Here is a 26,510-nt window from a genome sequence, read left to right as displayed (position 1 = left end):
AGGGCGCCTGGGTGGCTCAGCTGGTTAACTGTCGAACCCCTGATTTCAGCTCAGGTCATGATCTCACGGTTCGGGAGTGGGAGCCCTTCGTTGGGCTCCGCATGGACAGTGTGGAGCCTACTTGGAGTTCTCTCTCCCTCTCTCTGCGGCTCCCCCACTCACTTGCTCACACCCTCTCAAAATAAACATTTCAAAAGATAACAAAAAATTTAAAAAGTGGTCCAAGGCTATTTGCAGAGAACTGAGGTGGGAGGCAAGAGCCTTACAGACAACTGCCCTAAATATGTCCCCTTCCAGAAGACACCGGGACCCTCCCTACCGACCACGTCCTGGCCGCGCCCCGCCCCCCCCCCCCCCCCCCCCCCCGCCGGCCCAGCGCCCGGGCAGCCCCGCCACGATGCAGCTCCTGGCGTGAGGCAGCCCAGCGCTGGGTCCCAGGGGTGCTGCAGGCCAGGAGGCCGCGCTCTGGGTGCACACCCCGGGTGCAGAAGACAAAGCTTTGGACTCTCAGGATCGCAGACTTCAGGGCCTGTGGATCCCGCGTGACCCCCTCAGATACCCCAGCGAGGTGACCTCAGCCCAGGTCCCCGATGCCTCTGTGGACGTGGATGTGCCAGTAGGTTGATGCCTCTTCCTGAAGACCGGCCGGAGGCACCACCACGGGCGGCTGTAGCCCGTGTCCCCGTGGGATGCAGGAGTCCTGTCTGGCTCCAGCCCCAAGTAGGTCAGATTTCAGATAAGTGGGTGGTTTTCCTGTAAGTGACGAAACCCTCCTCCGTACTTAATGAGAAACAGACTCCTCAACTTACCCTGCCCACAAGACCAGGAGCTCCGGGAGACCCCCTCCTGCCTCTTCCTTCTCGCGCCGGAGTCCCCCGCCACCACACGCAGAGTCAACCCCCGTGGCCGTAACCTTCACCTTCGGCTGTTCTTCCCGGTGCTTTCCTTGTTCAGAAACCTGGGCCGCCGGGAGCGAGCTTCTCCATCCGGGCGGCACCAAGGCTTTTCTCGTGGGACCGTCCTCAGCGCCCCGGGCTCGGGCCGAGCTGCAGCCAGGCGAGTCCCGGCGCCCCAGCCACACGCGTCAGCAGGGCTACCCGAACCCCGAACCCCGCCATCGGTCCTGCCGCAGCTGGGCCTCCCGGTGCAGAAGGGCCAACGACTCAGGTCTCTGACCCTGCCACCTCCCTCCCCGCCCGCCCCCTCCACCCACCCCTCCCTGTCTAGCAAAAAGCTAGGGGTCCGGAAGTCCCCAAGGAGACCTGTCTAGCCACCAAGCTCTCTCCAAAGCTTCCAAACCGGTCATGGCCAATGGCAGCTGGTGTCAACGTGAGTCTCCTCCAGGGACATTTGCCTCCTGCTGGGCTGGAATTGACGTGTAACGACTCTTCCGACTTTTCCGTGTCACAGAAAGGACCTCCTTGACTTCCTCTAGTCTTCAGACACTGGAGATCAGCGACACTTTCCAGAGTTGGGACCACAGGGCCCTGCCCCACTGAAGCTGTACGAGCACTTCGGGTCTTCAACGGCCAAGAGCCCACTTATAGACGGTGGGCAGAGAGGAGAAAAGCCAGGCAAACACGAGGCGGGTCGTGAGGGTTTGGGGGGTGCTTTACACAAGGTAAAATCAGGTCCGGGAACAGGAAAACACATGAGAAAGATCCAGAATTGAAAAAGGAGGGCACACTATAAAGCAGGAGAGGGGTCGGGGCAAGCAACGTCCATCAGACTGAATGTTTTATTTCAACAGACATCCCTGGTTTAAAATTAAAAAAACAAAAACAAAAACAAAAAAAAAACGGTGGAGGGAGGGGTCGCCATTTCATCACACCCACCAGGGAGCAGCGCCCCCGCCCGAGGGCTCGGAGCCCCATCTGAGGCGTCATCGCTCGAGTCTTTGCTCCAAGACAGAGAGGAGCTGAATCTTCTAACTTTTGTTAAGAAAAACCTATCAAATGTGTTCATTCTCGCGGAGGCGAGGGCTGGGTCCTCACGGGAGACCCTGGACCTGGCGCAGCCGGGGTCCCAGAGCTGAGGCCGGGCCCCGGGCCGCAGGAGGTCGCGGGGGGCGGTTGAGTGCTGCGCCCTAGAACCCGTACTTGGCTTGGGTCTGCCGGCGGCTCAGCTTGTTCTCTGACCAGGCGTTCTTCAGCTCCAGCTCCCGCTCCTTAGCCTGCGGCGAGAGAGACACGCGGGGACTCAGACCGGGGTCCCCACAGACGTTCTCTGGCCTCTGTGGGCGCCCACGCTAACCTCCTTCCCCCCCGTGACCCATATGGGGAAACAGCCAACCCCCTGCAAGACTTCATGTTCTCGCACTCAGGTCGAAGGGGAGCCCTGAGCAAGCAAAGGGGAGCTAAGGAGGGTTAAGCAGACCAAAGACTGGCCCCTGGTCCTGGGGCACCTGCAGCAGGCGGAACGTGCGACTCCATCTCAGGTCATGAGCGTGAGCCCCACGGGCGGTGTAGAGATGACTTAATAAAGCCTTTATGCGGATCCCCGGGGGGCTCAGTCGGTTGGGCGTCCGACTCTTGATTTCGGCTCAGGTCATGATCTTACGCTTCATGAGTTAGGGCCCCTCGTCAGGCTCTGCGCTGACAGTGTGAGTGGCTTGGGATTCTTTCTTTCCCTCTCTCTACCCCTCCCCTGCTGGAGCATGCTCTCTCTCTCTCAAAATAAATGTCTGAAAAGTAATAATAAATAAATAAAATCTTTATAAAAACAAAAGAATCCTGGTTCTACACATACTGGTGCTGGAGTTAAAACTGAATGGCTCAAGGGGCGTCTGGGTGGCTCAGTCGGTTAAGCATCTGACTTCGGCTCAGGTCATGACCTCACAGTTCATGGGTTCGAGCCCTGCATTGGGCTTTGTGCTGAGAGCTCAGAGCCTGGAGCTGCTTTGGATTCTGTGTGTCTCTCTCTCTCTGACCCTCCCCAGCTCATGCTGTTTTTCTCTTTCTCTCAGGAATAAATAAAAACATTAAAAAAAAAAAAAACAAACTGAATGGCTCTAGTGGAAGACCAGACAAAGGAGAGCTGGAATTTGCATCTGAAAGGAAGACAACAGACGCCTTGGGTGTCTGGCCGGCCCAGTGGGAGAGGACAGGACACCCAGGAGCAACAGCCGCGTCGATGGATGGAGTGTGGCTGCCGTGCTGCACACGGTGGACATGGTACCCTAGAAATTCACACCACTTTCAAGCACAAACCGAAGCTGTGAAAACAGACTGGAAGGTGCCAGAATTGTGACTTTCCTCTGCCGATCTCAATGCCGCACTCAGGGAGCATACAGGCGCCACCGGAGAAGAGGGGCTCACTGACCCCACCCCACCAGAGCTGGCTGCTGCCTGCCCACTTCCCCCAGGGAAGGGCAGTGGCGAAGAGTTAGGGTTTAGGGACACCGGGGGGCTCACTCGTGAGCATCAGACTCTTGATCTTGGCTCCAGTCAGGATCTCACGGTTCGAGAGTTCAAGCCCCCCACCCCCACCCCACTGGGCTGTGCACTGACCCTACAGAACCTGCTTGGGATTCTCTCTCCCTCCCTCTCTCTACCCCTCCCCGACTCCTGCTCTCTCAAAATAAACCTTAAAAAAAAAAGTTTGGGTTTAAAAGATGACCCTACCCTCGAATCCTTTCCCTACAAATAACAACCCAGGGTAAGGACACAGGTGAGTCCCTTAAACGGAAGGTGAACCAGGACAAGAACAACTAAAGCAGATTCCCGCTGAAATCACCAGGCAGCACGTGTGTCCCCGGGAAAGGGGCAGGAAGGCGTTCGGTGCGGTTAGGTCTCAAAAGATGGAGCTTAGGGGCACCTGGGTGGCTCAGTCAGTTAAGCGTCCGACTTCGACTCAGGTCATGATCTCGTGGTTTGTGAGTTCGAGCCCCGCGTCAGGCTCTGTGCTGACAGCTCAGCTCAGAGCCTGGAGCCTGTTTCAGATTCTGTGTCTCCCTCTCTCTCTGACCCTCCCCTGCTCACAATGCCTTTCTCTCAGAAATAAATAAAACATTAAAAAAAAAAAATGGAGCTTAATGACTAACGTCTGCTTCACGATTAACTGAATATCCGAAAGTTGCTGGGTTCTATCAGATAAGTAATATTCTAATTCCAAAAGTCATTTCTGAATTACCTGTGCTTTTTAACAATTTCTGTCATTTCCTGCTACAGAAGTGGAGAACACAAAACAACCTCCTCAGCAGGTGGGGGTCTTGTTGAAAGCTGGTGAACCAATTTTTTCTTTAGAAAAATTCCTACATACATAAATTTGTCACTTAACAGAATTGCACGAGACACCACTCTGCTGCCCTCTGCGTGCGTCCGGGTATCTGAATTCCCACTTAGTTTACTCCAGGCTCCTGCACTCACGCCTTCTGGGAAGTGGGGAGTGCAGTGACAGGCGACAGGCGCGGTGGTAGGTGATTCCGAAGGACACATCGCCCCCTAGTGGCCACGGGGAGAACGGGCCCTGGGCGCGGTGGCGGGAAGCTGGTGCCCGGTACCTGGGTCCACAGGGTTAAGGGACCTTACTTAGACGGCCTCTGTGGGGTTTACAGGGACCCTCTCACCTGATGGATCAGGTATGTGATCTGGTGCTTCCGCCGCTGCTGGCCTGTTGGCTGCTCACCTTTCTTCTGTGAGGGAAGAAAACACACCCATTAAGCCACAGGAAGAACAGCAGAAGTAGCTCACATGCCCAGATGCTGCAAGGCTGGGGGCTTAGAAACCAAGGACTCAGCCCGAATCCGGGGGGAGAAGGGAGAAAAGTCAGCCTGGAGCTGTTTTTATGTCCATACACTCACGAAACAGTTTTCATTAAAGCCATTATGCCAAAATCCCAGGAAGATCTGCCTGAAATAGCCTGCTGATATCCCCACCGGACTGGAAATACTTTGAGGTCAGGACCGTGTCTTCTGCTTCTTGGGTAAGCCCACGCCACCCCCAGAGCGCACACGTGCCGGCTGTACTACCTGCAGTGCGTCTAAACCAGCTTCGGGGCCCGGGCGACCTCCCTCCCTCTCATAAACCCGCCCGGCGCCGCCCTAGCCCTCCCTGTCTCTCGGTTCCTTCTCTCCCCTGCAGGCCAGCCGCCCCGCCTGCTCCTACCTGAGGCGTCCCGAACTCTCCCATCCCCAGCTTCTAGCTGAAGGCCCCCCCCCGCTAGCCAGTCCCCCAAAGACCCTGGGATCAGAAGTTTCACCACCACCCACTTCTCCCCAGTCCTCCAGCCGTAACCGCACCCAACCCCTAACCAAGCTCCGATGCAAATGCTTTACTGTCAAAGTCTGTACTGGTCTGGGCCTTCCTCCTGCCCCGTCAGTGCCGCCTCAGACCAGAAGCGTCCTATCGGCACCACCCAGCCCCCAACACTCCTCTCTGGAGTGTCCTCAGCACCACCCCCACCATCATGCTGCACCATAAAGCCCCCGAGGACGGGAGCTGTAACACCGTGCGCCAGTGCAAAGCAAGCAGGGACCCCAGAAGCCTCGAGCTCCCAACCCCTCGCTGCTGTGCAACCCCACTGAACGTGACCGTTGAAGACGGCAGGCACGGACACACAGTGAGCGCTGGCCACGGCGGCCGTCACGCTGAGATGACGCCTCCCGACCCACAGTTAGGCCAGCGTGCCTCCCCGAGTGTTTTTTCCAGGAAACACTGATGGATCTATGCTGATCTAACCACAGTGCTCCGCTCTGTCCTGTATGACCGCCAGCATTCAGTTAAAACAAACGGCTGGGGCTCAGATGGCCATCTGTGGCCACAGAACAAAGCGGAGAAAGCGGGAGGGAGGAGAGGGGAAGAAGATGCCTGACCTTGGCCTGGCTGGTGCTGGGCTCGAATCCAGGGCTTCCCCTCACTTGCCCCCCCTGCCCCCCGCAGCGGGCTCACAAATGCCCACCTTTGCTGCGCTCAGCTACGAGGTGGAGGGGGCGCAGCGCACTGGCTGAAGGCAACTAGCACAGAGAGGTGGCAGTGCGGGGCGGAAGCACGAGGAATGAAACATCTGAAAAACCCACAGCGGATGACCATGACGACAGCCAGGAGGCAGAGGGAGGGGCTGCACGCTCCGAACCGAAGCCCCCAGGACAGATGTGCCCACGCCTCGGAGATGTGCTGAGCACCCCCCCCACCCCCCGCGCAGCCTGACAGTGGAGGAGGGAGCTGACTGTTGAGAGGCAGGGCCGCCATGGGTGGTGTCCAGCCAGGGAGGCGGCCCCCGCGCATCAAAGCTCCTCCTGAGCACAGGAGGCACAATTGCTCCACCCGCCCGGTCCACGGGCCACTACCCCCCAGGTGGAAAGCAAAGTTCTGGAAAGTTCTGCAAGGCAGAGCTCGGCACGTGCTCCAGTCCCACGGATGGCAGGCATCTGTGAAAGGTGCCGGGGCAGTGGCCACCGGGCGTGGGGTCAGGACGGGAGCAGGCCCGGATTGTGCTCTGGGGCCCCCAGCTGGCCATCGCAAGGGGGTTTCCCCACTTACTTTGCTGAATGACTTCATGGTTTTCTCTTCTGTCAACGACTTGGTCATCCACTGCTGGGCCCCACTGAGCTGGTCGTCACCTTTGATCTCCACAAAGTTGACCTCCTCCCTCCCTCGGTTCCTTTTGCCCTGCAGCCGCTTAAACTGGAAAAGGAGAAAGAGCAGTGGTGGGGGGCCTGCGGGAGAGATCAGGGCACTCACTAGAAATCCCCCGCCCCCTGTGCCCTTAGCCCCCCCCCGCTGCGATACCCCCTCACCCCACCACCCACCAAGCCCCTGATGCCAGATGAAAGGCTGCGTATCAGACGTTCTCCTGCGCTCAGGGAAAGGGAGGCCGAGGCGCAACTCCCAAGCGTGAGCGAGCGCGGGACCGGGGGTCACTGCTGGGAACGTGCGCTCCAACTATGAGTAAGTTCAATCTACCGAAAAGGACCGCATCCGACTTTCCAATTAAGAATTCAGAGTAGGGGAGCCCGTGTGGCTCAGTTGGTTAAGTGTCCGACTTCAGCTCAGGTCAGGATCTCACAAGTTCGTGGGCTTGAGCCCCGCATCAGGTTCTGCACTGACAGCTCGGAGCCTGGAGCCTGCTTTGGGCTCTGTGTCTCCCTCTCTGTCTGCCCCTCCCCTGCTTGCACTCTACATCTCTGTCTCTCAAAAATAACCATTAAAAAAAAATTAAGGGTAAAAAAAAAATCTAGGATTCTCCCTCTAAAAATTGGTTTTTACACGTCTGCTCCTTCTCATTGGTCTGGCATCACAAAATCAGCAGACCCCACACGAGGGTGGACCTCAGAGAGGGAGCCGGGGAGAGGGCGCCTCGCAAAAACAGCCTGGGCAGTTTCCTAGGAGACTGGCACTCGCTCTTCCGTCCTCACCAGAAGTGCAGCCCACACAACATCGCCCAGACTCGTGCCTGAAGGCGGGTGGGTGAGGACACAGGAAAACACTCGGAGACTTGAGTGCGAGCCACGTCCAGGTCCCTGAGTCATTAGTGAGGCCTCCTCTGAGGGGCACCCTGCCCACAGGAAAGCAGCTTTCGCCCCGGGTGAGCTTCCTGCTGCCTCCTCGGCCGAGGACAAAAAGGGCCCAGCTCAGAACGTGTCCAGGATGCACCCACAAGGGAGTGGATGGACACACTGACAGTAGGAAGAAGTATGCAGACGAACAGATACCTTTCTGTGAAAAGACGAGCAAGCAGTTATTTTCCACAAGGACCTGAATGCAAAGAGAGAGCACCCCTATGTCTCCGACCCCGTAACAGACTGGGAGCTGCCTACAGAGAGAACAAGACTTCGTGTCCAGAGCACAGCCTGATGGCAGGACCTGGGGTTTTCAGGTCTCTTCATGCTGAGGTTAGGGAGCCCAGCGGCAGGGGACCCAGGTGTGTGAACACAGGAGTCATTTACTGCGGCTGCTGTCCCCTCCCCAAATCCATTGTCCCCTTTGCCTTTGATGTGAACGAGCCCAGCATTCCGGCATCTCACCACCAGACTAACTCAACGCCTATCACACCCCAGACTCCCCTGCAGCTGCGTGTGGCCAGGTGACCAGACTCTAGTCACTGAGACAGACGTGCAAGTCTCTGCAGGGACTTTGGGGAGAGGTCTCCCGAAAGCAGAGGGCGGACACTCTTCCCGCTTCTCCCCCAGCTGCGGAGGGGGCGGCTGGAAGGCAGGCCTGAGGGCGGCAGCCTCAGCCAACGCCACTGACCAGAGCAATAAAGGCCACAACGTAGGGACGGCAGAGTAATGGGCAGAAGGGGTCTGGATCCCCGACAAGTACGCAGAGCTGTCCCCACGGCCTGGGCCCGCCTGCCTCCAGCCTTCTTTGAGGAAGAAAACAATTAACTTCTCTGATATGAGCCACTGCACTGAGGAGTTTCTGCCACAGTGAATCCTGAGTTTAGTTTAAAAAAACAAAACAACCCACATCCAGTGCAGAGCCCAATGCGGGGCCTGAACTCATGATCCTGAGATCAAGACCTGAGCAAAATTCCACCACAGGGGTGTCTGGGGGGCTCAGTCAGTTGGGCATCCGACTTTGGCTCAGGTCATGATCTCGCGGTCCGTGAGTTCGAGCCCCGCGTCGGGCTCTGTGCTGACAGCTCAGAGCCTGGAGCCTGCTTCAGATTCTGTGTCTCCCTCTCTCCGCTCCTCCCCCCTCACACACACACACACACTCTCTCTCTCTCTCTCTCTGTCTCTGTCTCTCAAAAATGAATAAATGTTAAAGACCTGAGATCAAGAGTCAGATGCTCAAACGACTGAGCCACCCAGGCAACCCACCCTCAAATTTTCTTTACTTTTGGATTTGAAACCTGGTGTCCACGGTGGAAGATGGTCCTTGCGCTTTAACTTACTGCTTCGTCATCGATGAAAGAGGCGTCTGGGGCAATTTCCTGGGGGGGGACCAGGGCCGGGTCCTGTGCAGGGTAGTAGCCACCACTGTAATAATCCTGCAGCCGAGAGGGGGGAGAAACACGCCAACTGAGGGGCGCAGTGGCCGGGGACAGATCTGGAGCAGAGCAAACCCTCATCAATGAGGCAGAGGAGGCGCCCGTGCCACAGGCCCCTCAGGCAGCCCAGGGAGAGGCGCGTCCCGAGGACCCAGCCGTAACTCGAAAACAGTCTGCAGCTTCTCTGATGGGCACCATCCAGGTGGATGCCCTTCAGGGAAGGGGGACGAGAAAGAGACATTCTCTCCTGCTTCGGTTTACACCTCGCTCCCTCAGCTGCTCCCCAGGGTGAACCCCAACCCTTACGCCAAGGTGCCCTCAGCCCCACAGGCACTGCCCGTGAGATGGAGACGCGCTCCGCTGTGAGCAGGGGAGAGGTGTGAGGACACACCACTCCTGCTCTGCGTCTTATTTCGGGCGTTTGGACTCAAGGACACTGCCTGCAACGGGGAGGGAGGGAGGGTGCAGATCTCAGACACGAAATAAATCACCACACGCCTGAAACTAACGTAACATTCATTGCATCAACTATAGTTCTTTTCCTTTCCTTTTTTTTAGGGAGCAAGCGCGGGAGGGGCAGAGGGAGAGGGAGAGAGTCTTAAGCAGGCTGCGTGCGCAGCACAGAGCCCGGTGAAGGGCTCGATCTCACACCCATGAGATCACGCCTGGAGCAAAAATCAAGTCGGACGCTCAACCGACTGAGCCACCCAGGTGCCCCTCAATTATACTTCAACAAAAAACTCAGATAAAATAAATGGCCTTAAGGGGCGCCCGGGTGGCTCAGTCGGTTAAGCGGCCGACTTCGGCTCAGGTTATGATCTCACGGTTTGGGGGTTCGAGTTCCGCGTCGGGCTCTGTGCTGACAGCTCAGAGCCTGGAGCCTGTTTCAGATTCTGTATCTCCCTCTCTCTCTCTGGCCCTCCCCTGCTCATGCTGTCTCTCTCTCTCTCAGATATAAATAAAACATTCAAAAATTAAAAAAAAAAAGAAAGAAAGAAAGAAATGGCTTTAAGGGTGGTAGGGAATTTACAAAGCTGGGAACAAACCAGGCAGCATTACTGGATTCTCGGCTCAGAAATCTAATGACTGCCTGCGAGCCGGGCTGCCCCGAGTGACTGCAGGTCAGAGGAAGAAGGCAGAGGCCAGCCAGACAGCCCTCAGGTTGAGAAGCGGCTTCCTCCCTGCCCGTGCTTTCTCCCAATTCCTCCACTTTTGCCCAAAACTCCAAAAACTGGCCCTTTAAAAACATTCATTTTATAGTGAGCTTAATGGGAAATAAGGGTTTGTACTGACCAAATAAAATACCTAAAAATCCACAGTGATCAGAGCACAATCTATAAACGCACTCACAGTAAGATACTGGTAATCGCAGGGCCCCTAGAGCAGTCACATACTTTCGCCCCCACAGACCACCTGGTGCAGCGAATAAAGGTGTGCAGGTGCCTGGTGTTTTTCATTTAAATGGCTTTGATTGTTGTTGTTTTTTGTTTTGTTTTGCTTTCGCTAATAGGTCAAAACACAATGCTGAAGGGAGACGCAGTGTCCCTGATGGGCCCACAAGATACATCGAGGCTCAACAGCAAATACTGAGGAAACACGGCTGTGTTCGGGCACCCTCAGAGCCCACGCACTGTGGGTCCCTGCACTCGCCGCGGTGAAGATTAACATCAGCCATTCAGAGAGTCGAGGTGGTCGAGGGGGACTTAAGTGTTGCAATGGCCCCAGGCTGGTAGGAAAAGCGGTCGCCAGCCAGGTCGCCAGCCAGCCCCGCGTGGCCAGAGTCCCCGAGCCCCCGGAGCCCTCCCCACCCAGGACGGAGACTGCTTGGGAAAGTCCTTCCTCAACCCGCTCCCGACCTGGCTGGCATCAGTACTCGCTGACTGGCACTTGGATAAAAAGTTATCCCAGCTCTGTCCTGGGCATTTGCTCTGTCCCAGGCACCACGCTAAGCTGATGGGGTTCCCGCCACTACGAGGCCGCCGCTGTCCCTCCCCGTGTTCAGCTGAGGAACCTGCCAGACCCACGCAGCCGGGGATTCGAAGCCCAACCTGCGGTCAGACCCCGCGCGCTGTCACAGCACAACCGCGGTCCCCTCTCCCTGGGACACGGGCCTCCCTCCTTTCGACCTCCCATGGCTCCTGCCTCTCCCCTTCTGCGTTCACCTCTCCAGATCCCCTCCCCGAGCCCCTCCCTTCCTGCCCTCAGTGCACCCCTCCGGCTCACTCCTCCTCACCACCCACGCCAAGGGCATCTTGGATCTCCTGCCTTCTCCCTACGCCTCTCGCCAGCTCCTAAGGGGCTGGTTTTCAGGACGAAAGTATCAGTTCCGTACTTCTACCTGCCAGACTTCAAGACAGGCAATTTCTCAGAACCAAGGCGGTACGTCTTGAGGCCGGAGAGGACAGGAAAATCGGGGTGCTGGGAGGCATGAAGCCAGCCAAAGCGGTACCACCGAGGCCGTACCCCTGGCTCCGAGCTCTCGCCGCCACGCTCCCGCGCCCTGGCCCGCCCTCCGTGTCCCCTACCCACCTGATAGTAAGCACCAGCGGCATTGGCGTCGCCGTATGTGGAAAACTGACTGTAGCCGTAGTCGTCCCCAGGCTTAGGCATCCAAGGGGCCCCGCTGGAGCCCGCTGCCATCTTGAATTCCAGGGGGGCGTTGGCTGCATCGTCCTGGAAGGCCGGCTCCGCCTCTGTGCCCGGGGGCAGCTCTTCGGGGACGGCGGGGAGGGGGTAGGGGTATGGCTCAACTCCAGGCGGCTCAGCCTTGTCAGGGAGGGAGAAAAAGTTCTCGGGGGCCACCTCCTCGTCACTGTCGTCCTCCTCCTGCGTGATCTGCTTCGTCACCTGCAGGGCAGCGCTCTTGGCAGCAGCCTTGATGGCAGAGGGGGACGGTGTGGTGGTCGTGGTGCCCACGACAGAGGCAAGGGAAGAGGGCTTGGTCTTAGAAGCCTGTCTGGAGGGCTTAGTGTCAGAGGAGCCGTCCGCGGGCTTCCGAGAGGAGGCGTGGGGCAGGAGCAGCCTGCTAGTCTCTTTCACAGGCAGGTTTTTAGGCTGGGGAAGCAAGGCAGACAGGCCGGCGCCCTCGCCGGATCCCTGGTGAGCGCAGGTTCGGGGAGGAGGGAAGAAATGTGACAAGTGAGATCTGGTGACATGGATCATTGGCATCAAGAACAAGCATCACAGACAGGCGCTCGGCCTCAGGTCTTACCAGCCCCTGCTTCCTTCCTCACTCCGCCCGCCCACTGGCTGGGTGATCCAGCGCGCCTCCCAGCTCAGGCCCCTCTGCGGGCTGCTTCTCCCAGGTCAGAGGGCGTCCCTGTGCCCTTTGCCCCAGAGTCTTCCCCGATTCTGTGGTTCCTGGCGAACTCGATGCTCTGAAGCCCACGTCATCCTTCTTCCCAACAGCCCAGGGCTCTCTCCAGCTGATCGCTCTACCTCTCCAGGTCTTGAAGGCTCCTCTTAACAAAGGAACGCCCTGCTTCCTTTGGATTGCTACTCAAAGTCAAAACCAAGGCTCTGTCGAAAAGACCTTCATTCCTGTGTGGCCCGAAGTCCTCTCCCTGCCTAAGGAAAGCCCTATACACGTGGTATATCCAGATTATGCTGGCGTCAAGCAGTCAACGCCTCAATCTGCAAGCTAATTGGCTCGGCGCACCTGGCGTTCTTGCGGCACAGAAAACTTGCGCCGGTTCTGCTTTCTGTTTGCCACCGGGCCAGCGTGGCCTGACTGGAGGGCCAAGGGAGGGGTCAGTTTGGAAAGGAGAATGGAAGAAGGCCACCATGGCCCTGTCCTGGAGGACCAGAGTGCTTCAGCCTCTCGGCCCAGCAACGCCCAAGCAAGTGAAGAAAGGCTGGTGAGTCAAGCAGCCAGAACAGCTCATCTGGCCAGTGGGCTCCTCCCCCTGCTGCGTGTCCACAGCTTTGGAACATTCCAGCCAGGCAGACCGCAGAGACCCGAGCCTGGAGGGAGCGGGCCCAAGTGCCATGTGGTTCCCATGCTCAGGCTGCCTCGGAGCGTCTGACTTCAAGTGGCTCTGGGGTTACAGCCACACCCCTGTGCACTGGGTCCCCACTCCGCCCAACAGCGGAACTCCCTACCCACCCAGTCCCGCCGCCAGCAGGGAGACTGCTCTTTACTCCGAAGGCCTTCAGTGGCTCCAGTGGCTCCCCGTGACTCGGGCTGCCCTTCCACCTCCTCCAGGAAGCCATACTGGTAACAGAGAACTGGCCTCCAGCAGCCTCAGCTGCCAGTTTTTGCCGTGACCCCTCTTCCATCGCCCCTACAAACAGGGCTACATCTCAGCAGAGCCAACGGGAGGGACGGCTCTGGCACCGTATACCTGAGTCATAAGCTAACCTGACAAAGGCAGGACCACTTGTGGTTTTGTTTTTCCTGAGACCCACAATCCACGAGATCGGAGCACAGGAGGCCCTGAGTGGGGAGCGGAACGGGGAGAAACTGCCGGGGACCGGGACAAAGGCGCTGCGACAAGGGGAACCAGGGCACACGGCAGAGCCGGCCGAGGACTTCCGGCCTCGGGTCTGGAGCAGGAGCCAAGTGCAGCAGGAAAGGGCGCAGGCTCCAGGTCAGCGAGCCTGACTCCCGCCCTGCCTGTCCGGGACCCCGGGCAAGTTCCTTCAGGTCACCGTTTCCACCGGTAGAACATGGGGGTGACGATAAGGCCATGACTTCAGCGCCACTTTGAGGATTAAATCAAGTCAATGCTGGTGAAGCACTCAGAGCCGGGCCTGCACCCAGTAAGCGCTACTCTCCCGGTTAGAGGCAGACGGGGACAAGACGCTGGAAAACGCAGATGTTCCTAACATCGTTCTGCCCAATCAATCCGTTTACCCTTCCTGAATAATCCTTTTAGCAGAAATGCACCAGACTGGCTTTTACCTCCGTGCCACCCGGCAGGGGTGAGGCCATCAGGCCAGCACCAAGGAGCAGGGTGAGGGGAGGGCGCGCAGCACAAGGGCTGGCGGCTCTGAGAAAACCCAAACCACAGGACGGAGCTGGTCCTCAGATGCTTGCACCCGCTCTAAGTGCGACGTGAAATGCATCCCGTGCATGCGCTGTGAATCTCTCAGGAAGCGCTACGGGAAGGGAAGAGACGGCTTCTGCCTCGTCACAAGGCTTACCTGAAGGACAGTCTTCTTCTTGGAGGGCTCATCTTCCTCGGAATCTGACTAAGAAAAAAAGACACGGAATAAGGCCTTCCTGCGTGAAGGCGGTGGAGGAAGCTCCCACATCCAGTGAGGCCCGGACGAGGGCAGCCGACGTGTCTGTGCCCCACCTCTGTGCAGGGGAGGCGCCCGGAGGGCCCCCTTCCTGCGCCCAAGCTGCCTCCGAGAAAAGGGGTGTGTGGTGACTTCCCCAGGCTCTGCCCCCAGGCCTGCTGCACGGGCTCCTTGGCATCAATTTCGATTCCTTTAAAGTAAAACCATTTCCTCCCATTTGGACTTGGGGGAAAGAAAAAGCTACGCCCATCCTTCTCCCAATCAATCTGTCCAGTGGAAGACGAATGGATCTGGCCCGCGATCCCCCCAGTCCTGGCTGCCCTTCTGAAACCGCTCACGCAGACAACATAACCACACGGCCGGGCAACTCCGGCGGGAGTTAAGTGGGGTGTTAACTACTCTTCTGTGCAGCATTAAAGGTCAAAGCCATTGGAGAAATCTATTCTCTCTGCAAGTATGATCTACTGTCTGCCAGACAGAGCTGTTCGCGTCCAGGAAGAAGGCGGGGCCGGTGAGCGCTTGGGGCAAGACAGGAGGCCATTTGTGTCCCCCTCTGACTCACTAGGACTGTCCCTAATGCAACCTCTCACACTGGACACCACCTGACCTTGTAGCTCAGGACCAGTTCCTGAACATCCCCAACGATCAAAAAGGTGCCAGCCTATGAAGAGCAAGCTTAAACACTCATTTTTTTTTATGATTCTTTTTTAAAATTTTTAATAGTTTATTTTTGAGACAGAACATGAGCAGGGGAGGGGCAGAGAGAAGGAGACACAGAATCGGAAACAGGCTCCAGGTTCTGAGCTGCCAGCACAGAGCCCGACGCAGGGCTCAAACCCACGAACTGCAAGATCATGACCTGAGCCAAAGTTGGACGCTTAACTGACTGAGCCACCCAGGCGTCCCAAACACTCGGTTTTTTAAAGTTAATCCCCAGGGGCGCCTGTGGGGCTCAGGCTTTGAGCCACTGACCTCGGCTCAGGTCATGATCTCGCGGTTCACAAGTTGGAGCTCGCAGCTGCACTCGCTGTGTGCTGACAACTCAAGAGCCTGGGGCCTGCTATGGATTCTGTCTCTCTCTGCATCTTCCCCACTCATACTCTCTTTCTCTCTCTCTCTCCAAAATAAGTAAAAACATTAAAAATAACTACAAATAAGTAAGTAACTAACTAACCAAACAGGTAAGTAAGTTAATCCCAGGGCGCCTGGGTGGCTCAGTCGGTTGAGTGACTTGATTTTGGCTCAGGTCCTGATCCCAGGGTCCTGGGAGGAGCGAAGAGCACAGAGCTGCCCCATCCATGTAAGTGCGTGACACGTCACCCCGGGGCGGGCACGCGTCATGGTGGACCCCCGAAACACAGCACCGGTGGAAGGACCGCACAAGCGGGCTGAGCCCGGAGCCCTCACTACCCGTCTTCGAGGGAAGGACGGACATCATTTTGCCTCCGAATTCAGAGACATCCGGTAAGAAGCCAGGGGGACTACAGGGCGGAGACAGAGGGAAAACCGCCCCCGGACCCTTGCACCACCTTTGGCCAACCCTGTCCTAGAAGAGGGTGGCGACACGGAGCTCCCGGGCCCCCCCGGCAGAGGTCTAGAGAGGACTGCGAAGCCCACGGCGTGTGCGGGCCTGACCCAAGGCTAACGGGGACGGAAGGAGAGCTCAGCGAAGAACTGTTCACATGCTTCGCGAAAGGAGAGAAACCTCACTGTAGGGCACCGTGAGCAGGGAGCGGCCGGGCCCCAGGCGCCAGCAGCCCGCAGGCACTGGCTGGGGGTGTGCAGCACCCTGGGGGCTCAGGAAGGAACAGCAAGTCCACTGTCGGGAACCTGCCGACGGGAACCGCTCAGCCCAGCACACGGTAATTCCTTGAGACACAGGACAGCCCCCGAGACGGGGACAGGGACACAAGCACACTGGGTTTTTTCCCTGTAGCGTGGCAATACAAAGAGAACGTAACATTTCCCATTTTTTGAACTTTTTTTTAATGTTTTATTTATTTCTGAGAAAGAGAGAGACAGAGACAGCGTGAGCAGGGGAGAGTCAGAGAGAGAGGGAGACACAGAATCTGAAGCAGCTCCAGGCTCTGAGCTGTCAGCTCTGACACGGAGTTTGAACCCATGAACTATGAGATCATGACCTGAGCCGAAGTCGGCCGCTTAACCGACTCAGCCACCCAGGCACCCCTGAAACTTATATTTTAAGTTATATTTATTTATTTTGAGAGAGAGAAACAGAGAGAAAATGCAAGCAGGGGAGGGGCAGAGAGAGAACCCCAAGCAGGCTCCACGCTGTCATCGCAGAGCCTGATGAAGGGCTCAAACTCACAAACCCTGATGTCATGACCTGAGCTGACATCAAGGGTCAGATACGCTGAACCGGCTGAGCCCCTCAGACGGCCCCATAACATTTACCACGTTAATCATTTTGAAGTGTGACTCCGTGGCATGTTGGGCGTTCAGTGTCATACAACCATCACCACTATTTCCAAACTTTTTACCACCCAAGACAGAAAGCCTGTACCTCGTAAACACTGCCTTCCCACTACCCGCGCGCTGCACCCCAGCCCCGGGGACCCTCCACTCTCCTGCCCCTGGGACCGTGCCCGCTGTGGGCACCCCGCCCCCCCGCTAGCTGGGAGCACATGCGCACGCGCTCCCCTCTATGGTGGGCGTGCTTCTCTCAGTGCAACGTCTCCCAAGCCATCCACGTGGCACACGTGTCACTCTCCCTCCTCCTTCAGGCTGGATGCCATGCGTGGCGAGGACACGGGGCTGCGGGCACCTCCGGGCCGTGAGCAGCGCTGCAAGCGTGCGGTCTCGCTCCCGGCTCTTCTTGCCCAGGAATGAAACTACTTCATTAAGGGGGCGCCGGGTGGGCTCAGTCGGTGGAGCCATGCGACTCGATCTCAGGGTCATGAGTTCAAGCCCCATGTGGGGTGTAGGGCTTACTTGAGGAAAAATTTTAAAAAGAAAAATTAAAAAAAAGAAACCGCTGGATTACAGAGTAGTGCTAAGTCACCTTCCACAGGAGCGGACGCACGAGGGCCACGGAGTCAGCCCCTAGAGAGCACCTCCAGCCTGTGGGACCGGGCGGGGCTGCGCCACCAGACCCAGAGAGAGACCCAGAGCACCCGGGCCGGGCCAGGGCAGCCCCCCGGCTCTCAGAGGCTGCCAGCAGGGACAGGACGCTCGTGCCGAGGCGGCCGCGCGAGAACGGACGCAGACATCGCCCATCGGGCCAGGCCCAGGGGACCCGCGCTTCTGTCAGAGCCGGTCCCTTATCTCCCCAGGCCCCCCATCCCCGCGGGCAATCTGGCCGCAGCCAAGGAGGAAACAAGGGCCTGGCACGGACCCCCAGGCTCCACGCTCCCCCAGGCGGCGGCCCATTAGCCAGACGCAGCTACCGCTTCCGTCTTCGCTCTCCTGATCTGCAGATAGGCCAGGCGCCCTTCACCTCTCCCCACCGCACCCTCACCGCAGCACTGCCTCTCCCCTACGGCACCCTCACCCCGCCGCCTCTCCCCTACCGCACCCTCACCCCGCCGCCTCTCCCCTACCGCACCCTCACCGCAGCACTGCCTCTCCCCTACCGCACCCTCACCCCGCCGCCTCTCCCCTACCGCACCCTCACCGCAGCACTGCCTCTCCCCTACCGCACCCTCACCCCGCCGCCTCTCCCCTACCACACCCTCACTGCACTGCCTGTACAGCTGTGCTTGTCCACAACTCTTCTCTCTCCCCAACAGGCACTGCATCAGAACAAAACACTCCTGGGTTCACCCCTGCACTGCCAAACTGGGACTTGAGACGGATCACCTCTGTTCTCTAAACTCCTGTTTCCTCACCTGCAGACCAGGGATGAGACGCCCAGGCAGTGTGGGCCGCCCCACAAAGGTCTGTGCCCCCTCCAGCTCTACCAAAGGCTGAAACTTTGCTAAACCTGCCACGTCAGCTCTCACTTGGGTAACAGAAGTGACCAAAATTAGTGAAATCTCCCGCTCACACCTTCCTACTTTCCACTCTCTGGGCGAGCGACCTGGGCGTATGGGTAACACTAACCCAGACAACCCTGAGAGGTGTTTGCTCCGGAAAGCAGGGAAAACTCTCGCTGGCGCTAACTTTTCTAATTTTGACGCTTTGTATCCTGATTTTAGAAGTCTTGAGTCCCTGAAATCAACCACGGTCGAGTCCAACACCTGGGGGCGGCGTGGGTGGGGTAAGGAGAACTAGAAGGGAAAGGAGGTGACCACCTACTCGTGGGTCGTTACCAATTCTTTGCGCAAATCGAAAGCTGCCTGACTGTGACCTCGCCAGGCACCTGGGAAAGACCGCAGCTGACGGCCGGGCGGACCCACATCAGACAGGCCTGGAAAACCGGAACTGGGACGGAGAACGTGGTTCAATCTGGACTGAGCACAAAAGGAAAGGGTGAGGACGGGGCAGCCCCTTCCGCCCGGAACAAAAGCTCACAGAGGAAAGTGGTCTGCAGACCTTTGCCAGGCGTCCTGGCATATTCACACCCAGGCTGGCCCGAGGTGGCTTCTGGGCCTCACAACCAACTAAATCCAACTAATCCTCGCCCTGCTCCGCACTCCCTACATAAATGGAGGCACCGCCACCCTCCAGCCGCCTGGGCTAAAAGGCAGGGGTCAACCGTGGATCCCGGCCCTCATCCCGGCCATGCCATCAACCGCCCAGACTGACCAGACGCTCGACCTCCGACAGCCCACAGCCCCCCCAGTCCTGCGCCCCGGTGCCCAGGCCGTCACCCTCTGGCGCGCTGTGCCCGCCATTCTTGCTTCTCCAGGTCTTAGCTGCTCTGCGACCAGAGAACTCTTGCTTGGCCTGGAAGGGCGCTTCACTGCCCCAGGGTCACTTACAGAGGCCTGTCCGTGGCGCCCAAGGCCTGCGTCCCCACGCGCCAGCTCCGGGCTTCACTGCTCCAGGTGCCCCCAAATCTTGGTCTCTCTCACCGCCGGGCTTCGTGCCACGTTCTGCTCCCTGGCCTGACATGCTCCTCCCCACTGCACCCCCTTTCTCTGGCTCCCCCTACTCACGTATCTCATCTCTGTGCAGATGTCTCCTCCTCCTGGAAGCCTCCCCAGCCTCTGGACGGGATTAGCTCTAACGTGGGTCCTCTCCGACTTGACCTAAAATCTACCTCCTTGTCAGCTGTCTCCAGTAGCCCAGAAGCTGCTCGCAGGCGGAGCTGGTCATGGTCACCACCGCACTCCCAGCTCCTGGCACAGACAAGCAGCCTCCCATTGAATGAATGAATGAACGAACGAACGAACGAAGCTCAGAGCTGATTACTTCTACTTCACCATCAAAGCCTAGAGACAAATCACTTAGGGAAATATAATTCATGCCTTCAAACGCATACTGCGAGCCTACTAAGTGCGAGACACCCGCTCAGAACCGGAGAAGCACAGCTACCTTAAAGCCAGCGGCTGCGCCCACCTCACCATCCTGAACTCTTCGGCCACCTTTCCGCAGGAATCATGCGTTCAAGATCCCCAGCGCCAACTCAAGCTGAACGAGGGTAGGAAAGCAAAGAAGCTAAGGATGAGGATTTGGCTTTATTTTAATGATCCGCGTCACCTTGTCACTGTCCCCGTTCACCTTCTTTGGCAGCTTCCTGAATTACACTGACAAAGGAGGGACACAGCAGGGAGTCCTGAGGGTCCAAGTCCACACACCACCACCTCCTGTCCCCCACCCCGCCCCTGCACCTCAGCCAGACTAAATGGAAGATTCCACAACCTCGAGCAGCAACTTGTTCTAAGGCTGCCTTCCCAGACCTGCAAATGAACTTCCCCTCTGTCACAGTGCAGGCAGCCAGGCTGGCTCAGAGCGCCTCCTCCCCCCAGACAGAGATAAAGCAGGCGGAGCACACGTGAAGAGGTGGAGGGAGAGTGTGAAGAGATGAACCTATCCTCTGCTGTCACGTTCAGGGACTTCCCTGCGCTCGAGGGTAAACCAAGGCCAAAGTTTTGCTGGAGCGACACAATGCTGTTTCGGATCCTGGACTTGGAAACGACAGACTCAGGGGAGAAAGAAGGGCAAAGTAACATGGAAGAAAGTCTGGAACAAGATGACGAGGGATATTCGGGAACCCCCTTCCTGAGCACAGCCCATATCCACGCGGGCAGGGCTCTCTGCGCCAGGGATGCGGCCCAAATCAACAAGGCTTGCCTGGGGAGGCTCATACGCTGGCGGAAGGAAACAGGCAGATAAAACAGTGGTTAAGTGGTGGTGAGCGCCCGGAGAAAAGGGGTAAGGAAGAGTGAGTGATAAGAGATCGCAATTCGCGCAGGTAGGCTAGGAGGTCCTCCCTGAGAAGCCATCTTCTAAAGGAGGTGCCAGAAGGGGTTAGGAGGTGAGGGGCCCCCAGCCGGAGCTGGAAGCTTGCAGAACAGCAAGGGCAAAACTAGGCTTCTCTCAGAGGCTACCAAAGGTGAGCAAAGGGCTGCCTGATCCACTTCTCAGGAGCGAGAAAGGGAAGAACGTGGGGTAACCTGAAGCCACTACCCGCCGTGCCCGCCCGTGGGCTTCCCGTCTCCTTCGCTCCCAGAGCACTCACTCCAGAAGAGGCCTTCTCTTTTCTGTTCCTGGCTGCTGCTTCTAGAAACAGGACCCGAGCATCCTCTCTCACCTAGGCTTGGCAATACCTAAATGGGGAAACCGAGGCCCGGGGCTGGAGGTGACAGACCCGGCTCTTCAGCTCCACTCTGTCCTTTTCCAGGTAAGAGCTTACGCGCCGGACACCTGTTACCTCCCGGAGCTCTTCCGTAACTGAAGGCAAGGGCGGCTGCCTGGCAAATGATCCGCCTCAACAAACACCCCGTTGCTTCCCTAACTCCCCTCAAACGCAGAACGGGGGTTCCTATTCTTTTCGTCCAGACCCTGATGGTTTTAGACCATGGTTTTAGACGCGAGGGGGAAAAGTTAGTGCCAAATGCTCAGGCAAGGGCTCAGGAATGCTGCCTCCTGTCACCTCTTCCGGTGCCAGGCGGTAAGCTGCTCTCTGGATAGGCCAAGTACAACAGGCCTGGGCGAAGATGCAACGGGGGGAGTGCGGCCCGGAGACGGTACGGGGCCCTTCCGCAGGCGGGTCCAGCCTCGAGAAACCCGCGTGGACAAACACCCAAGTTGACCAACTTGGCTCAATCAATCGCAGCGTGGCGGGAACGCAGTGGGGTCCGCAGCCAACGGATGCAGGTCCAGGAGGCGGCCCCGGAACCTCCCAGGTCCCTCGTCCAGCGGAGCCCAAACGCGAGCCGAGGGGCGGTGCGGGGGCGCCCTCCCCGGATACTCACATCCCCCTTACGCAGCTCCGGCGCCGCGATCTTCACGGGCTCTGTCCGCTTCTTTGGCTTGGGAAGGCCCAGGGGGGGCCCGGCACCGCCCACGGAGGGCGGCAGGCCGAGGCCGGGGCCCCGGGGCGAGGGTAGCCCCAATCCCAGCCCCTCCCCAACTCCCGCCGCCTCGGCCGGGCTCACGCCTGGGGGTGGCGGGAAGCCCCCCAGGCCGAAGGGCAAGGGCGGAGGCGGCTGGAGCCGGGGGTCTCCGGCGGGAGGGGGCAGCAGCAGCGGCGGGGGGAAGGCTGGGGCCAGCATCTGGGGGGGCGGAGGCAGCAGGGCCGGGCCCTTGGGTGCGGGGAGAGAAGCGAACAGGCCCCCTAAAGCGGGCCCAGATGGAGGGGCCGCCGCCTCCTCCTCCTCCGGCTCCGGCTCCGGCTCAGCCTCATCCGGCTCACTCTCATCGCTGCTGGCGTAAGCAACCAGCGACATGGCGCCTCCCGCCTTTGGGGCGCCCTTGCCGGCAGACGAGGCCTACTGGAGACCGGGGATGTCCGGAGGCCTAGTGGGCCCCGCCACTGGGCGGGGCGGGGCACCGAAAAGCCCGCCTTCTCCGTACTCCGGGGCTAGGCCCGGCAGGAGCCCATGGCCACGGTTGATTTCCACCGAGTAAGCCTTCCCTCTTCACTTAAGCTCCCAGTCCCGGGCAACTACACACAGCTAATGGCCGCCGAGTCACTCCGCCTCCTCCTCGCCTCACCAATATAGGAACTACAACTCCCAGAGGACACTTTGGCCACAACTCCATTCTCCGCCACTGGGAGCTCAGCGCAGGGCACGGCGGGAGTTCGAGTCCGAGGAAGGATTAGGCGTCGCGCAGAGAGCCAAGAGGGAAGCCCGCCTCTGACGCGAGAACTCCTGGGATGAGTAGTTTCTTTAGTCCTCTGGCAATTCCTTCACGGACTACAAGCCCCATCGGTCACCGCGGTGGTCAGCCGACGAGTGGGAGAGCATTTCGGTACTTGAAGTTCCCTAGGGTGGCCGCGTGGGCGCTAAGACTGCTGGGCGATGTAGTGCTCTTCGAAACCGCAAGCGGCGTCGGGAATGAGAGGGAGTCCGCGAGGGTGGCGAATGGGGAAAAGAGCTTAAAGGAAAAGTGAGCTCTGAACAGATGCAGCCCCCCAGTGGCCTGAAACACCCCCAAAAAGGGCGGGGGGGGCCCAAAAGACTTGTACAAAATGGGGGGATGAGTGAGAAAGAAGTGAGACTTCGGGCCCAGTAATGAACGTCTGAGAGCCGAAATGAACGTGCCCCGCGTGTGGAGGTGACCACGGTGCACATCCACGAGGACTTTTTGCTCTCCAACCTGGGGTCTCCCTGGGCCGCCAGCGGAGAGACAGATGCGCAGGGCCAGTGGCACTGCGGGCCTCAGTTTACCCCCTCCCCGAGTGGCCTCGGGAGAGGGAGGCGTCACCCACCGCATCCCCTTCCGCCGGGGCCTCCGGCCTGTCCAGCTGCGCGTGTCCTAGACGCACGCTCTGTGCCCCGTTTGTTGGCGTTCCTACGTGTGTGACTGTCATATCCACCCGTGTGTACGTGTGTCCTCCTCAGGCTCGGGCCATCTGCCTGCAATTTGTACCTGTCCGCCTGCGATGTTGTTTCCCTTCTTTGTCCACCTTTGCCTCTTCCTGTCCGCCTGTGACTGGGTGTTGTCCATTGTCATATCTGTGCGTGTCCTTCCTGTGCTGATACACTTCTGTGGGCGCCTCTCCCCACTCCCAGAGAGCGGAAGATTCTACCCGGCTCAGCCCCTGAAAACTGCTGAGGTTTGGGGAGGGAAGGATGGGGGGGGGGGCACAAGCATGAGTGACACTGAAAGGCCAGAGCTTGAATCTTCCATCCCACAGCCTACACGACCCCTCCCCACCAGTCACTCCGTGTGCCTGCGATCTCACCCTGCCGTCAGGGACAAACTGATATGCCACCTCCATGAAGCCTCCTGAAGTCTGTTTGCTCCCTGCTCGGGATGCACAAGGCAGATTTTCCCACCACTTAATGGGCCTGAGGTCCCTGGGAGAGCCGCTTAAAACACGCAGGTCTCTTGGGGCGCCTGGGTGGCTTAGTCGGTTAAGCGTCCGACTTTCGCTTAGGTCATGATCTCGCGGTTCGTGGGTTCGAGCCCCGCGTCGGGCTCTGTGCTGACTGCCAGCTCAGAGCCTGGAGCCTGTTTCAGTCTGTGACTCCCTCTCTCTCTGACCCTCCCCTGCTCACGCTGTCTCGCTCTCTCCTAGAAATAAATAAATAAATAACATAAAAAAAATAATAAAATCATTAAAAAAAAAAGAAAAAGAAACGCCTCATCTGATTGCAAAGCAGGTGCACCGAGGGCCACAGCGAGAAGCGAGGCCTCCCGGCTCTACCTCGCGGCTGGTGTGCATCACACAGTACTGACTGCGAATACCTGTTTTTCAAATCCAGGTGCCCAAGCCTGCTTTCTGACGACTCTGGGCAGTCACTTCTCTGAGCCTCAATCTTCTCTGAAAAATGGGTACAGTAGTAAGGAGTTCTGTCCTACGTCTCTGATATTAACATACAGTGAAGTGATTTAGAACCTGAAGAGAATAAGAGACTTTCAGAGGAAAATGCCTATCCTTGTTACCTGGTAACATCTTGCCGCTCCCCCACTCAGACTCCGTGTCTCTCAAAAATGAATACACGTTAAAAAAAATTTTTTTTAATAAAAAAAAAAAAGAGGGACTAAACCAGAGGGTTTCTGCTGTGGGGAGAGCCAGGCACAGTCCTCGGGTGACGTGCTGCCCAGAAAACAGAGGAATTCAAGCCATATGCACACAGAATACTAAGACCCCAGCCCTATTTCTTTGGGAAGAGTGGCCACTGGGCCTTTGGCCTCTAGGCTCAATGTTGGGAAAATCTCCAGTGGAAAATCTTTTTGGCCGAGAGGAAAGAAAGATCTATGGAGTGTGGTATCAGGGAATCCCCCAACCAACTTTCCAGCCAGATAAGCAGTGTCCCGTTCTCAGTTGTCACGCTGCCAGCACGTGCCCAGAGGGAGAAGGGGGCCTTCGAGTCCCTCGCTCCTAAGCCTGAGCAGCACCGAGGACTGTGCACCGAGGAGAGCCTCCGATGGGAGTGTTTGCAACAAAACCAACAACCAGAAATAGACAAAGGGCAGGGAGAGGAAAACTTAAAAAAACTATCAGTGATTTTCTCAGATAAACAAACGGAAATACCATATCCAAGAAACAAATAGAATGTCATAAAAAGTAACACAGGGAAATAAAATAGAGCTCTTGAGAAATAAAAATGTAAAAGCATAAATAAAATTCTCACTAGGAGAGCTGGTTGGCGCAAGGAAATCAGAGAATCAGCCCAGAGAGTCTAATATCTGAGCCATATGAGTTCCAGAAAAAGAGGGGCGCCTGGGGGCTCAGTTGGCTGAGCGTCTGACTCTTGATTTTCAGCTCAGATCATGATCCAACGGTTGGTGAGTTTGAGCCCTGCAGCGGGCACAGAGCCTCTTCGGAGCCTCTGTCCTCCTCTCCCGCTGCTCGTCCTCACTCCTCTATCCCTCAGGTAAATAAACAACAACAACAACAAAAGTTCCAGAAAAAGAGAAAGAAAAGAAAAAGGGTGGGGCACCTGGGTGGCTCAGTCGGTTGAGAGCCCGACTTCGGCTTAGGTCATGACCTCACGGTTCGTGGGTTCGGGCCCTGCATCGGGCTCTCTGCTAACAGCCTGGAGCCTGCTTCAGATTCTGTGTCTCCCTCTCTGCCCCACCCCTGCTTGCGCTCTGCCTCTCACTCTTTCTCTCAAAAAATAAACAAACAAAAAATTCTTAAAAAAAAAAAAAAACAGAGAGGAGGAAATTATTAAGGGAATCTTTTTAAGTTTATTTACTTTTGAGGGAGAGAGAGAGAAAGAGAGACAGAGCATGAGTGGGGGAGAGGCAGAGAGAGAGGGAGACACAGAATCCAAAGCAGGCTCTAGGCTCTGAGCTGCCGGCACAGAGCCCGACATGGGGCTCGAACTCACAAGCCGTTAGATCATGACCTGAGCCGAAGTCGGACACTTAACTGACTGAGCTACCCTGGGCACCCCAAGGGAATTTTTTTTTAAACAGGCTCTGTTCCCAATGGGGGGCTCAAATTCATGACCTCAAGATCAAGGGTCACACGCTCTACCAACTGAACCAGCCAAGTGCCCCTGAAGGAATATTTACAGAAAACTTCACAGACCTGAAGGAAAAGAGTTTTCTGATTGAAAGGTCTACCAGCTGCTCAGCATAATGGATAACAGGGGCCCCGCACCACCGAGGAATTTCAGAACACCAGAGACAGAGAGAGAAGATCCTAAGCTCCTTCCAGAAGAGAAGCAGAGGGGGTCAGGAGAGAAAGGCTGTGAACTTCATAAGAGTTGCCCTGGAAGCTACCTAACAGTGAGCAAGTCCGGAGGAAAAATATTTTCAGCCTGGAATTCAACACCGAGCCCATCAGTCGAGTGGGCGCGCAGAATAAAGACATTTTCAGAACTGTGGGTTCTCAAAACAACTTCCCTTAGGAACACCTTTTCTCAGGAAGTTACTAGAGGATGTTTCCATCCAAAAACTGGGGGTGGGGTGGGTGGATTATTCATGAAAGAGAAACCCCCATGATTTAGAAAACACAGAGAAGGGGACAGCACCCCCCCCCCAGGGCGCTGGGGAAAGGAGGTTCCAGGCAGTGGCTGTGCCCAGGTAGATGAAGGCACCCCCGCCTCCGAACCCGGCAGTCTAGTTCAGGTGTGACGGCGTTAGGAGCCACAACAGCAAGAATGTGAAATCAATGGCGGATCTGATGTGTCCAAATATTTTGAGAAGAGATTGAGTAGAAGAATAGAGAATTTGTGGCTGATTTGGTGAGTGAGAATCTAGAAAAACCAAACAAGAAAACAAAAATGGGGGTGCCTGGGGGGTTCAGGTCATGATCCCACTGTTCGTGGGTTCAAGCCCCACGTCACGGTCTGTGCTGA

At 57.4% G+C, this 26,510-nt stretch overlaps 1 protein-coding gene across 1 annotated transcript; it reads right to left on the bottom strand.

Moving 5' to 3' along the window:
- Positions 1-1,710: 1,710 nt before the first annotated feature.
- PRCC (proline rich mitotic checkpoint control factor) lies at positions 1,711-22,227 on the bottom strand. The gene is made up of 7 exons (XM_039251423.1): positions 21,501-22,227; positions 14,080-14,127; positions 11,464-12,030; positions 8,839-8,934; positions 6,480-6,623; positions 4,568-4,633; positions 1,711-2,173 (listed from the first exon to the last, which is right to left on the bottom strand). The coding sequence occupies exons 1-7, from the start codon at positions 21,972-21,974 to the stop codon at positions 2,087-2,089; spliced, it is 1,482 nt and encodes a 493-aa protein (XP_039107354.1). The 5' UTR covers positions 21,975-22,227; the 3' UTR covers positions 1,711-2,086.
- Between the last annotated feature and the right edge of the window lie 4,283 nt (positions 22,228-26,510).

This window comes from Hyaena hyaena, unplaced genomic scaffold (assembly GCF_003009895.1).
Source record: "Hyaena hyaena isolate Hyena2069 unplaced genomic scaffold, ASM300989v1 scaffold_385, whole genome shotgun sequence".
In the NCBI taxonomy this organism is placed as follows: domain Eukaryota; kingdom Metazoa; phylum Chordata; class Mammalia; order Carnivora; family Hyaenidae; genus Hyaena; species Hyaena hyaena.
Note: the sequence above shows the minus strand (reverse complement) of the source record. Positions and strands in the feature narration are given on the sequence as shown.